This window comes from Lonchura striata, chromosome 3, assembly GCF_050655825.1.
Source record: "Lonchura striata isolate lonStrDom1 chromosome 3, ASM5065582v1, whole genome shotgun sequence".
Classification (NCBI taxonomy): domain Eukaryota; kingdom Metazoa; phylum Chordata; class Aves; order Passeriformes; family Estrildidae; genus Lonchura; species Lonchura striata.
The window spans coordinates 79,052,215-79,065,046 of record NC_140705.1 but is presented as its reverse complement, the minus strand read 5'-3'; the positions used below and the strand labels follow the sequence as shown (position 1 = coordinate 79,065,046).

The 12,832-nt window shown below is 49.0% G+C and overlaps 1 protein-coding gene across 6 annotated transcripts in view; it reads left to right on the top strand.

The window, feature by feature from the left end:
* ABCC10 (ATP binding cassette subfamily C member 10) overlaps positions 1-12,832 on the top strand; it is a 23,185-nt gene extending 10,353 nt beyond the window's left edge. For all 6 annotated transcript variants that reach the window (XM_085576886.1, XM_021544109.3, XM_077782068.2 and 3 more), the window contains 19 exons: positions 601-828; positions 1,027-1,183; positions 1,877-2,016; positions 2,489-2,568; positions 2,718-2,889; positions 3,881-3,979; positions 4,182-4,371; positions 4,734-4,811; positions 5,183-5,374; positions 5,802-5,937; positions 6,313-6,508; positions 7,233-7,576; positions 7,745-7,914; positions 8,214-8,374; positions 8,793-9,046; positions 9,355-9,500; positions 9,926-10,023; positions 10,223-10,335; positions 12,327-12,832. In XM_085576886.1, the coding sequence (XP_085433012.1) occupies positions 601-828; positions 1,027-1,183; positions 1,877-2,016; positions 2,489-2,568; positions 2,718-2,889; positions 3,881-3,979; positions 4,182-4,371; positions 4,734-4,811; positions 5,183-5,374; positions 5,802-5,937; positions 6,313-6,508; positions 7,233-7,576; positions 7,745-7,914; positions 8,214-8,374; positions 8,793-9,046; positions 9,355-9,500; positions 9,926-10,023; positions 10,223-10,335; positions 12,327-12,462 (3,090 nt within the window). In that variant the 3' untranslated portion in view covers positions 12,463-12,832. The remainder of the gene's footprint in view (positions 1-600; positions 829-1,026; positions 1,184-1,876; positions 2,017-2,488; positions 2,569-2,717; positions 2,890-3,880; positions 3,980-4,181; positions 4,372-4,733; positions 4,812-5,182; positions 5,375-5,801; positions 5,938-6,312; positions 6,509-7,232; positions 7,577-7,744; positions 7,915-8,213; positions 8,375-8,792; positions 9,047-9,354; positions 9,501-9,925; positions 10,024-10,222; positions 10,336-12,326) is intronic.

Here is a 12,832-nt window from a genome sequence, read left to right as displayed (position 1 = left end):
AACTTACTTTCCATCTTACGGAGTTGCATCTGATTATGTTGAACTTTCTCCAACTGTTGTAAGACTGGTTTGCTGAATAAAGTTGCTCTTGTTAGTTTTCTTTAATGTTGGGCAGTCCGCTTGCTCTACATATGCTGACCTGAGAGCAGAAATGACAGGACTGCATTGTGCATGAACACCAGAGTTCTGGAAATCAACCAGCCAGGCTGTAGATACAGACTAGCTGTGTCAGAGCAGGACCAGGCCTGAGATTCAGATGTTATCTCAAGGCACTGTAAAGTCAACACAAGTAAATAGTATCCAGGCTGGAGCTAGCAATTCCACACATCCCTTCACCTGTGTTGTTCATCTTTCATTTGGAAAATAGTGTAATACGATGCCTTTTCCTTGGTCATACGCAGCATGGGTAGCTGAAGAAGCTGGTGGGATAGATGAACACAAAGATTCCAGTAGTTGTCACTTAAGTTTATGCCTTTGTTAGCAATAAATGGTTCCTGACATGTCTAGCCTGACCCTTAGCAGGAGAGAGCTGCACACCCGGGCACAGCCCAGGCTGCCTGGGCACTGTTTGCTTAATGTTCTTTTTCTCGTTGCCTGCAGCTAATGACAGAGTTCCTGTGTGGCATTCGTGTGATCAAGTTTTACACCTGGGAGAAGCACTTCAGCACCAGGATAAAATCCTGCCGGGCTAAAGAGCTGCAGAAGTTACGGGCTGTCAGATATCTGGATGCTTTGTGCGTGTACATGTGGGCAGCACTCCCTGTTGTTGTCTCCATTGCCATCTTTGTCACCTATGTCCTGTTGGGTCACCAGCTCACTGCCACAAAGGTGAGTAGGTAGTAGGGAGAGCTCTGAACTTTTCTTGTACAGAACACAGTCTACAGTGGAACTTCAGTCCTGAGGCATCTTCTCTGGGAAATTAATCCATGTCTCTCCACAGCTCTTCAGGCTCTGACTGGTGAAGTTGTTTGGAGGATACAGGGGAGGTATGGGCTCCAGCTGATGGCTGTTTGCTTACCCATGCAGGTGTTCACAGCATTGGCCCTTGTTGGGATGCTTATTCTACCCCTCAACGGATTCCCATGGGTGTTGAATGCAATCCTGGAGGCCAAAGTTTCCCTGGATCGAATCCAGCAATTCTTTGAACTCATGGACCAGGACCTGGAAGCTTATTATGCCCTAGGTAATGGTTAAGGAATCTGCCAGGCCTGAGACTCTGGTCAGCAGATATTCAGAGCAGAGAGCTGATATGTGAGGCCCCAGGCCACTGTTGAAGGGCAGCTGGCTGTCACCCTGTGATTCAGGATGTTCAGTTGGGTAGAGGTGGAGTGGATACACTTCACTTAATTTCTGTGGAAAGCAGGAGACAAGGCTATAACATTCTATTTACGAACCATAAGCTGCTGCTTGTCCCAGCAGAGCTATTAATATCCCAGTAGAACAAGCAGCTCTGTCAGAGGGCAGGGCTCTTCTGACACTGAAGCCATCAACAAACTTGGCTTCATGTGGCGGAAAGGCTTGAGTGGCTGCCCCTCTCCTGAGCCATATTACCTCCCTTTCCTCCTTTCATTGCCTTTGGCCAGCTCCCTGCCATTCTTTTACCTTCACCAATAATAAAACCAGGTTATATCCTTACAGTGTCTCCCTGGCAGCCATGTGAGCTGGAGGCAGAAGGGTTGAAAGAAGGGATGTATAAGTTTAAGGACAAGTCAGTAGGCAAGAGTCTCATTCTGTGGTTGGGTCAGAGGCATCATGCAGTGCCTCATCCATGGTCTCTGCATTTGGGAACAAAGCTGATGATATTTGTGATGCCAGGTGCCTTTAATTTTCTGGTCTTCTCATAGCAGTGCTTTGTTGTTTGGCTTTTCACTTGTAGATAGCCCTTCAGATACTGCTACTGCCATGGAGATGCAATGTGCAGCCTTCTCATGGGTGCCAGTTGAGGAGGAAAGCACCAGGCAGCCCTCATCCACAGGCACTCTGCAACTACACATCGAGAACCTGTCAGTCAGAAAGGTAAGCAAGATCATGGGAGGTAATATAGAAAACTGGCACTACAGAAGAAATACTGGAAACTAGAAATAGTGGAGCAGAGGTGGCATGTTTCCTCAGTCTAGGAGCTATGCATCAAAATCTTCTCTTGGTCAAGAGGCACAGGACACATATTGCATCTCAGAGCTGAAAGGCGCTAGAGAACATCCATGGCTTACAGACAGGAGATGAAATAGTTCTCTCTGCTTTCTACTATTGCTGCTGGAAGCAACTAGACAAGGAACAGAGCAAGGCTCTAGAGTTAACATGCCTTGCAAATCTGTGTCCTGTCATATCAGGAGTCTGGTTTACCTGACAACCGTACCCAGCTACACACTGCTGAACATGAGATGGTCCTAGCAGTCAGCTTCCTTACAGGCTACATGTGGCTGAAGAAATCTGGACAAGCTACCCTGTATTAGCACATCAGGTTGCTTCTTTTTATTTCCCTTTGCAGGGAATGCTCCTGGGGGTTGTTGGGAAGGTTGGCTCTGGCAAAAGCTCTCTGCTTGCAGCCATCACTGGAGAACTCATTAAGTAAGTAGCCTAAAGATTTTTCTCTGACTGGTCCCTCCATGCTATGGCAGGTGGGATTTGTTCAGTGCTATCCCATCTTGTAGGTAATTTTGATCTGCCAGCAGTTTTACTTTGTTCCCCTTTAATACCCACTTCTGTTGTGCTTGCAGACAAGGTGGACGAGTGTATGTTTGTGACCTGGAGCAAGGATTTGGTGTGGCCACACAGGAGCCTTGGATACAGTTTACCACTGTCCGCAAAAACATCCTTTTTGGGCGGGAATATGATGCCAGACTGTACGAGGAGGTGCTGGAGGCCTGTGCCCTCTCCGAGGACCTAAATGTGAGTGCCTAGGCTGGAAACCTGCCTGGGCCTTCTTGGCAGGCTTTTGCATCCATCCTGAGCCTCACTGGGATCAGTGTTTATTGTTTCAGTGTGCAGACTGCTGTTCCAATGTCCATTCGCAGTGTTGCTCCGATTACCAAACCCACACCATTCCTAGTGTGCCCATACTTCTTTAAGGTGTGAAGTCACTCTTGTAGCACTTTGGCTGGTTTCTTCTGCTGCTGAGCCAAAAGCTCTTCATGCTGGGGAAAGGAGTTGTTCTTGCAAAGCTGATGACTGTTGGGTTTTTCAGGCAGAACGTATCAGCAGCTGATGCTTCTTTGAGGGGAGGATCAGAAGCAAGTTCTTTGCAGTTTTGAAGGGCTAAGTCAGTGCTCCTGACATATATTCTAAATTTGAGGTTATGACTTTATTAGCCAGTAAACCTGGCTGTATATATGGTAGGAATCTAGCCTTCTCCCAGTTTATAAGCTGATGGCTGATGCATGATTTTCTGAAGTGCCAAGCTTTAGCAGCTCCTGTTTATTTTGGCCGGAGCTATGAATACTCTGTAAAAGCAAAATTTTTATTTGAGATTTTGTAGAATACACCTATGCTGCCAAACTGAGAGCAAACTTATTTCCAAGTACTGAAATTCAGTAGTTTTTACTGCTACACTATTTGGAAGGACCCTGACATAATTTTGATGCAGGCACAGCTCTTGTTCTCACAGAAAATTACTGTGTGCAATTACCTCGAACCAGAAGTTGCTCTTAATGGGTAGTTCAGATGTGACCACCCTTCTGGAGTGTAAGAGATTTTCATTGCATAAATAAAGCTCGCTGGTTGTCTGTAGAACCAGTGTATAAACTGTTGCATTGTTTAATTGTTGGTAAGGTGTCAGCCTTAGAAATTACTGCCAGAAACTGGAGAGGGGCCCCTGTGTCCTGGTTTTGGGAACCCCAGTAGTTTCTTGTCCCTTTCTAAATCATTTTCTTGACTATTTCAGATTTTACCTGCAAGTGACCAGACAGAGGTGGGTGAAAATGGTGTGACACTCAGTGGGGGACAGAAGGCTCGAATAGCCCTTGCCAGAGCCATTTACCAGGTAAATAACAAAGGAGTTACTGTATGGCAGATCATGCTGAGTCAAATATAACAAGGCTGGAAGCACTGGGGTGTACAGTTCTGGTCACATGTCTTTAAAGCACATTGTACTAGCCTAAAGGTGCTGCCACATGGAGACACTTGGACTTTTCTCTACAACAGGGCCAGCAGCTGCATCCTTTTTTCTTTTGTCCTCCTCCCAGGAGAAAGAACTTTACCTCCTTGATGATCCCCTGGCTGCTGTTGATGCAGATGTAGCCAACCATATTATGAGGAAATGCATTTTTGGAGTTCTCAAACATAAGACCAGGGTCCTTTGCACTCACAGGACAGAGTTTTTGGAGAAGGCCGATGCCTTGTTGCTGATGGACAATGGCAGGATAGTTAAGACAGGTACTCTGTCTTCTCAGGGATTCACTTATACCTATGTCTTGGAATGGCTTGAGGGGATTAGGATTAACTAGTGGGGAACCCTGTGATAAAAGAGAACACTGCATGTGGGCGAAGATGGGGTGGAAGGGAATGTGCAGATGTACAGATAAAACAGGACAGCCCTAGATGTGGGGAGTTGATGAGGCAGAAGAATGTAACAGGTTGAATGGAGTGGAGCCTTCAAGGGTACAGTTGATGTGTAACATAGGGAGTGTTATGAGAGAACAAAACTGGGTCATTTCACAGCAAGAGGAAGTGGGAAGATGAAAAGTTGTCACCTGCTCCTCACAGATACTGAAGAATTTGTATGTCTCTCTTTGCAGGCACACCAGCTGATATCTTGCCACTTATTGAAGCCTTCCCCAAGTTCAAGGATACAGACAAGGGGCATAAGGATAAAGGTCTGTTCCTGATGAGCTTAAGGGGTAGCTGGGGCAGCACAGCTGACCGTCCAGACAGAACCTGTACCTGGTGGCTTCTGGCTTTAGAGCAGAACTCCCACCATCTTGTTCTGCTGTGGCAGTGCTGATATGTGAGTGGTGTATACACAGAAGGACAGGAGGCCCACATACCATTGGGTATTGGTCTGGAGCAGTATTTGAAGCTGTTGTTCCACAAAGAGCTGCCAGGGTTAGTGCACCTGTCTTGAAAGAGTAAAGAGGAAGGGAAAAAGTGTCACTCATAGTTTAGACTTGCTCTGTTCACATTTAGGAACAGCTGCAGGAAGAATTTAACACTTCACTGACCTTTACTTTTGCACCCATACCCACAGCCCCTATTGAACAGGGACAGGAAGAGGCCATAAAGATAGAGACAGAAGAACCAACCCAAAACAATAATCTCATCCACAAGGAGGAAGAGAAGAAAGAAGGGGCAGTGGCTTTTCAGGTGTACAAGGCCTATTGGATGGCAATGGGCAGCTGCTTGGCAATATCAATCCTCTTCTCACTGTTCCTGATGCAAGGTGAGGCAGTGACCCAGCAGCACATCTCTCTTTAGACACTCCTCTCCTCTTGTCTCATTCCCTGGTTGCATGGAGTCCGGAAGGAAAGATGCCAGAGCTTTAAACACTCTCCCTGTAGCAGGAAGACCGCTTTTCTGTTCCCCAAATTACAGTAGCTCAAAGAGCAGGGAGGGGGAGGCACCTGTGGGAACTGTACCTGGCATCTCGCTGCTGCATTTGCATTATTGTACTTCTGTAGCAGTGCTGTGTTGCTGCTGCAGCTCAAGGCTGTTCACTTGCTCCAGCTCTACCACTAACAGGGGGAAGACTATACTGTGCAACAAGACTATGCAAAAGTTGTCCAGCAGCTTCCCCTTCAGCTTGTCTGCTTCATGTTTGCTGATTCAGAGGTAGAATTTCTCTTTATATAGTCTGTCTTTCTCTGTAGTATCCAGAAATATCTCAGATTGGTGGTTGTCATACTGGATGTCCAGCATATCCCAGACAGCAAATACCTCTGTGATGGCCTGCTCAGCTTCCCTGCCTTCTCCAGAGCTACTTCTCTTCTCCACTGCTGGGGTTATGTAAGTGAATATGGTCCAGAGGTGCCAAAGGAAGCAGAAAATGTCCTTAAGTGCATTTCCTGTGAAGATCTTGGAGAGCAGGGATAGATAAACTGACCATTTCACTTCAGGGGATATGTGTGGCTGCTTTGACAAAGAATCAAAATCCCTGACCCCATGATGTGCCAAAAAGGCTTCTGTCTGGGGCTGATGGAAGACCCCTAGCTGCATAGTATTCATAGTATTTGTCCCAACATGCCAAAGGGGTGTAACAGGAGTCCCAGGCTAAAGTATCCTGATTTCCCTTGGAGTATGTTCTTGGGTTCTCATGCCCTGTCCGTGAGTTTACTGCCAAGAGGATGTTGGCAGATTCATAATCTTCCTCCTTTTTTCTAGCTCCCCCATTCAAGAACTGGACAAGACCCCAGCCCCTCCCAATAGCTCAGTGGATGTGAATTTCTACCTGATAGTTTATGGGACCATTGCAGGGGCCAATTCCCTCTTCACCATTATTCGGGCGTTCCTCTTTGCTTATGGTGCTCTCCGTGCTGCTGCTGTCATTCACGACCGACTGCTCCAAAGGGTTCTAAAGGTAATGGGCATAAAGTCCAGAGCAGGCTGAGGCTCCTGCAAGCTGCCCTTCTTCTCATAGCTGGGAGTACAGGTGTGGGAGATAGATCAAGGTTTCTGTTGGTATTGGCTGGTAGGACTGTGTTCAAAAAGGGCTGCACCACAGCCAGCACAAAGGGCCAATAAACTGGAGTTCAAAATGTGTCCTGTTCATCCCATGGAAGGATGATTTATGGCTCCCACCTGCATCTGTTCACTCATTAGCCTTGGATGTATAGCCAGTCAAGTCAAAGTAGCTTTTACAGAATGGTGAGTTCAGGTTTACATGAAATTGGAAGGAGTTATTAAGCAAGATCTAGGGCTGATGCTGGCATGTGTCAGTTAACTTTAGGTTTTTGGCTTCCTTGGGTCCTTAGGCTAGAGTTAGGATTAGGGGATTGTAAATTCAGATTAGAGGCTAGATGTGCCTGGCTACTGTTGGGCCATCCTGGTGTCTGAGTGCTTGTTTTCTCAGTAGCTGTCAGCTGTTCGATACAGAAGGAGTGCTTCCTTCTACCAGCATGAGTTGTTTGGCCACTAGTGGATGCTGGCTTTGGAGGCTGAGGTGAGGAAGTGGGTTGTGGTGGCCATCTCCTTGTGGCCTTATCTGCTCCCCTTGGTGCTGCTCTCGTGCACACTGTTCTCTGTTCATGCTGTGGTTGGATCTCACCACAGCTGACTGGCTCTCACTGTCTGGTTCCTTACAGGCCACAGTCACCTTCTTTGACACTACACCAACAGGCCGGATCGTGAACCGCTTCTCCTCAGACCTGTACTGTGTGGATGACAGCCTGCCATTTATCCTCAACATCTTCCTAGCCAACATCTATGGGCTCTTGGGCATGCTGGTGATAATGACCTATGGCCTCCCTTGGATTGGTCTGGTCTTGCTCCCTCTGGCTGTAGTCTACTTCTTCATTCAGCGCTATTACCGATTCACATCCCGGGAGCTCAAGCGCCTCTGCAGTGTCACCCTGTCTCCCATTTACACCCACTTCTCAGAGACCCTCTCAGGACTGAGCACTATCAGAGCCATGCGGGCAACAAAGAGGTGAGCAGGAAGCACAAGCACCCAGAGAGACGGCGCTATGGCTTTATAGGCCAAGGCCTTCCCCTTATGGGGCTGGTTATAGGGTGTCATTATTACCTTGAATGCCCTTTGTCTGGAGCAGTGGGAGAGGAATTTGAGTGATGCAAAACTCTGTTGTGTGCCTGACAGGTTTGAGTTGGAGAATCAGCTGTGTCTGGAGCAGAACCAGCGCTGTCTCTTTGCCAGCAACACAGTGATGGAGTGGCTGGACATCCGCTTGCAGATGATTGGGGTTGCTGTGGTTACTGCTATTGCAGGGATTGCCATCATCCAGCACCAGAGGAAGCTGGGAAATCCAGGTAGACTGCCATGGACTGATCTATGTCCTAGGCCATGCCCAAGGGTTTCTCCATTCCCAGCCCAGAGCTAAATATTTTCCTACACTGGGGTAAGATCCAGAGCTCCTGCTTCATGTCCCTAGCAAGTCACCCACAGTGTAGTGCTTCAGCTCCTGTCTCTGCTCCTGTATGTCCCCAGCCTCAAGTATGACCCCAGACTTCAGAGTCCTGACTTTTCCTTTGGGTTTTTTTGTCTACCCACCAAGATGTCAGCTCCTTCCCTGCCACTGACATTCTTGCTTGTGCTTTTGTCCTCACAGGACTTGTGGGCCTGGCACTCTCATATGCCCTGTCTGTCACAAACCTGCTCTCGGGCCTCATAGCCAGTTTCACTCACACAGAGATGCTGATGGTGAGTGTGGAGAGGACAGAGGAGTATACCACAGACATCCCCATGGAGCCCCAGGAGAAATTGGTTCAGGTAAAAGCTCAAATGTGTTCTCAGGTACTGGCCCATCTTTTCACCCTTTGCCTTGCACTTGCCCCCTGGGGAGATCGCAGGGTTCCAGTGAACAGATGGAGGGCCCTCACCACAGAAACCACCTTGATCATTCATCTTTTGCTAGTGTATCTCCTGGGGAAGATGAATCTCTGGCAGGAACTGGTGAAGGCTGGAGTGATGGGAAGGAGTAGGGAAGCAGAATGGGTACTAGATACAAGCTGTAATGGAAGAACAAGTCTAGGAATGAGCTGGAGGTGGGACTGGGCTGTGTGTTGTTTCTGCTCAGAAGCCAGGCAACCATCTAAAGGGAAGGGTGGGACTTGGACTGTGGGGAGGTGATGCTGAAGATGACAATCAATCATTATCATACCCTTTCTCACCTGTGTATCCCTCTTAGGTTTCTGCTGACTGGCCAAGTGAGGGGCTTGTGGAGTTCCAGCAAGTGGTCCTGGCATACAGGGCAGGCTTGCCTAATGCACTTGATGGCGTGAGCTTCACTGTTTACCCTGGAGAGAAGCTGGGGATTGTGGGTCGCACAGGATCTGGGAAATCCACCCTTTTCTTGGCCCTTTTCCGTATGGTGGAGATTAAATCAGGCCAGATTCTCCTCGATGGTGTTGACAGCCAGCTGGTGGGCTTGGAGGAGCTAAGGTATGGCTGAACAGAGTGAAGGGTAGCTGATAATGGCTGAGAGCTGTCAGCGGCTGGATGCCAAAGTAAAGAGTGAGAAGCAAAGGACTCACTGTTGTGGTACTCTTTTCTGATTGTGGCAGCTTTTTATGAGTCTCTCTGTTGTTTCTCAATAGTTGTGCTAAGGAAACCAGGCTGGATATGTGACCTATGTCTCTGTGCCTCCAGGATTTGTAGCAAACTAAGACACCCCATGAAAAAAGAAGTAGCAGATCTTTGTTTTTCTGCAGAACCCATCCCATGAGCCCTCAGCTTTTGTTTGCTTGCAGATCTAGGTTGGCCATCATCCCGCAGGATCCGTTTTTGTTCAGTGGCTCAATCAGAGAAAACCTGGACCCCCAGGGAAAATGGGCGGATGCTGAGCTCCGCGAGGTGCTGGAGCAGTGCCACCTGTGGGATGCTGTTACACAGATGGGTGAGTTGGAAACCAGTGAGAAGCAGCTGATGAGTGTGGGTTCTGTGAGAGGAGGGAAGGCCTTAGCTGGGGCAGGGAACTGAGGTGGATGCAGTAGGGAATGGGTTAGAACCAGTGTGGGAACAGGTCAGTGGGACCTGGTGGCATTATCTGACATTTGGAGGTAAATGGACTGGCAGGTGATGGATTGGGTGGCAGAAGTTCCCTGGTGAGACCAGCGGTGTTAGAGGAGTAGCTGAGAGATAAGCCAGGCAAGGGAACTGTGCCACATGTTGCTTGTGTCTAAGTGTAAAGGCTCCAGTTCCTAAGGCCTGGGCCTGAGCAGAATTGGGATTTTGTGTGCTTCTGGGAAAACCTTGGACTGGTGGAGCTGTTTGGGGCCCTGTGCAGATGATGCAGGTGACTGCTGATCTTGATCCCTGCAGGTGGACTGGACAGTGAGCTGGGAGAGAGGGGAAAGAGTCTGTCTGTGGGACAGAGGCAGCTGGTGTGTCTGGCCAGAGCCCTCCTGACACAGGCCAAGGTGAGTGCACTGCCTCCATCAGAGCAAGGGGGAGGGTGACCTGCTGGTGGCTGTCTGGGGATAGCAGAGGAGAGTGCTGCAGAGCTGGAAGTGTAATGGGAACAGATATCCTGTCCTAACTTCTCAGGCTTTGTCTAGCCAGGGAGTGGGGTCTCTGCTGGGGTGTTTGGGAGCTCCCTTCACTTTCTGTCACTGGCAGGTGCTGTGCATTGATGAGGCCACAGCCAGTGTGGATCAGAAGACAGACCAGCTGCTGCAGCAGACCATCCGCCAGCGCTTCGCTGACAAAACTGTTTTGACAATTGCTCACAGGTATGGAAGAACCTCTGTGCCTAAAGTCATCCTACCACTCACGGGGAGAGGTGGCTGCACATGCCATGCCTGGGCCTCAAGATGAGCATGGAGGTCTCTGTGATAAGGTTTTTCAAGTGCCAAAGCTGGACCTTCCTTGCCTTTTGCTTTTTCTGCTGGGTGCTGGGTACAACTGGATGTGAAAAAGGGAAAATGTTGTACCCAGAAGGTGGTGTCAGCAAAGGGCAAAATGCCACATCATATCACAGATTTCTCTTCCTGGGCACTGCCTGCTGGCATCGGTAGGGCAGGTGAAACCTTCCTTGTGGTTCTGCCACATAGGGCGAGGAGTAATGGAGAACTATCCTATGGAAAGGGGCAATGTGGAGACAGTGGAGGAGCAGGTGTCCTTGGCTCAGTAGAGGGCAGTGCAGGACAGCCAGCAGCAAAGGGCTGCAGCCAGCTCCTGTATAGCTCTGTCTTCCAAAATCCTGAGTTTTAGTTTCAGCCTGTACCTTGTGCCAGCAAGATAGACACTGCTCAGGCAGGACAGGACAACAGTGATTGCCTCCCATCTGAGAGACTGAGAGTACAGTTGGTGGATGGTTGCAGTCAGAGGGAGGAGGGCAAAACATGAATACTGCAGAGAAGGGATGGATCAGCATTAGGTGGTGTTCTCTGCTCTTACTCTTGCCAAGTGGAGGAGCATTTGGAGGAGGGTTATGCAATTGTAAGGAGGGTGTTTTCAAAGCACAGAGGTTACCACAAAAATAAAAATCAAATGAGCAGGTGACAGGGGCTGGTGTCCTGCTGCACAGGAGTGGGAGTGATGGATGACAGGCAGGGTGGGCTGGGCCTGGCAAGGGAATCAAGTGGGTCTTGTTAAATACATTATGTAGGAGGGAGATGGGAGGGGTGTGAAGGGAATGTGGTTCCTACACTTGGGATGTTAGCCATAAATAGAGTAGAAGTGCAAGAGCACTGTGAGCTGTGTATTTGGGTTGGGTGTGGGGAAGCCACCCTTAATGGGAGAGTAATTAAAAAGGAGAAACAGCAGAGGAAGGAGTGGCAGAAGGCAAAGCAGCAAGACTGAGCTGAAGATGGCCCCAGCCCCTTTTCCACTGTGATAAAGAGCAATGGGGGAGAGCAGTAAGGAGAGAGATGGTGGGGTTGTTTTGTATCCATGGTTTTTCCATGCCATTCAGCTTTGGGTAAAATCCAGGATGGGAGATGACTCTGTACTTGTCTCTTGCCCCGCCAAGTCACTTCCAGTGCTGCAGCCTGCACCCTGTTGGAGATGAATGTGTAAACAGAGCAGAATCTTGAACTCCATAATGCCTTTTACCTGTTCAAATCCTGTGTAGTGTCTGCCTTATGATTTGCAGATTTGTAGGGCTGTAGTTTCACACTAAATGGGGCACGACTGTGCAAAAACATTTCTGCTGCCCTGTCTTCCCTATCCAGAGCCAGAGGTTGCTGCTCTGCTGGCAGTCTGGGTAGACCTGGGCACGTATGTGTGCAGTGGGTCCTGTGGTTGGCTGTCTGGCAAGTACAAATCCAGTGGTGTTGGTAGCATAAGCAAAGATGCTAGACTGCAGGGGAATAACAGCTGATGCACAATTTCTGCTGCCCTTGGGAGGTGGCAAGTGAGGAAATGTTGGGGCAAATAAAGTAACTCACTAACCTCTGTGGGGATGGAGACATTTTGTATAACCCCAGAAACAGGCATGCCCTGAGCTTTCCTGAACAGAACTTCCCTCTGTGCTCCTGGTGCCTTGCCATGCCCAGCAACTGGAAGGCATCACTGTGCTCTCCTAAGAGGTGCTGCATTTCAGCAGCAAGCAGAGGCTCTTTGGGGAGCTGCACTGCACTGTGACCTTGAGTGGAGAGGGAGATCCTCCATAGCTCCTAATGCTGGGCATGTCTTGGGCCACCCTTAACAGCAGGGGAAGCAGTATCCAGAGGTTCTCCTCAGATCCAACAATGTGTGTCCTGGCATTTGTTGTCCACAGGCTAAACACCATCCTGGACTCGGACCGTGTGCTGGTGATGCAAGCTGGGAGAGTAGCAGAGCTGGATTCACCTGCCCGCCTAAGCCAGAAAGATGGCTCCTTGTTCCAGCACCTCCTGCACAGCAGGCAGCAATGATCTCCCTCCTGGGCTCAGCCCAGGCAGCCCATCAGCTGGGTGCCTGGCTTTCCTCACCTCAGACACCAGCCCTGTCCCTGCAGGTCAAGGACCTGCTGAGATGAGGGAGGGGCTTATTCCTGCCTGCAGGCAGCAGTTGTGTGTCCTCAGGGATGGACTGGAGTGTGGCACTGTGGCCTTTGCTTTAATAGGGAAGATGTGACCTGCTGTTGAGAGTTATGCAATCCTGGTTGGTGGGATCCTGCTCCCCTCCAATGCTTCCCTTTGAGATTACAGAGGGATTTTTTACTCATGGAAGAATCAGTAACTCCTTGTTTGAGACTTAGTCTGACATACACAATGTAAAATAAAGTGGAAATATCCTTGTGGA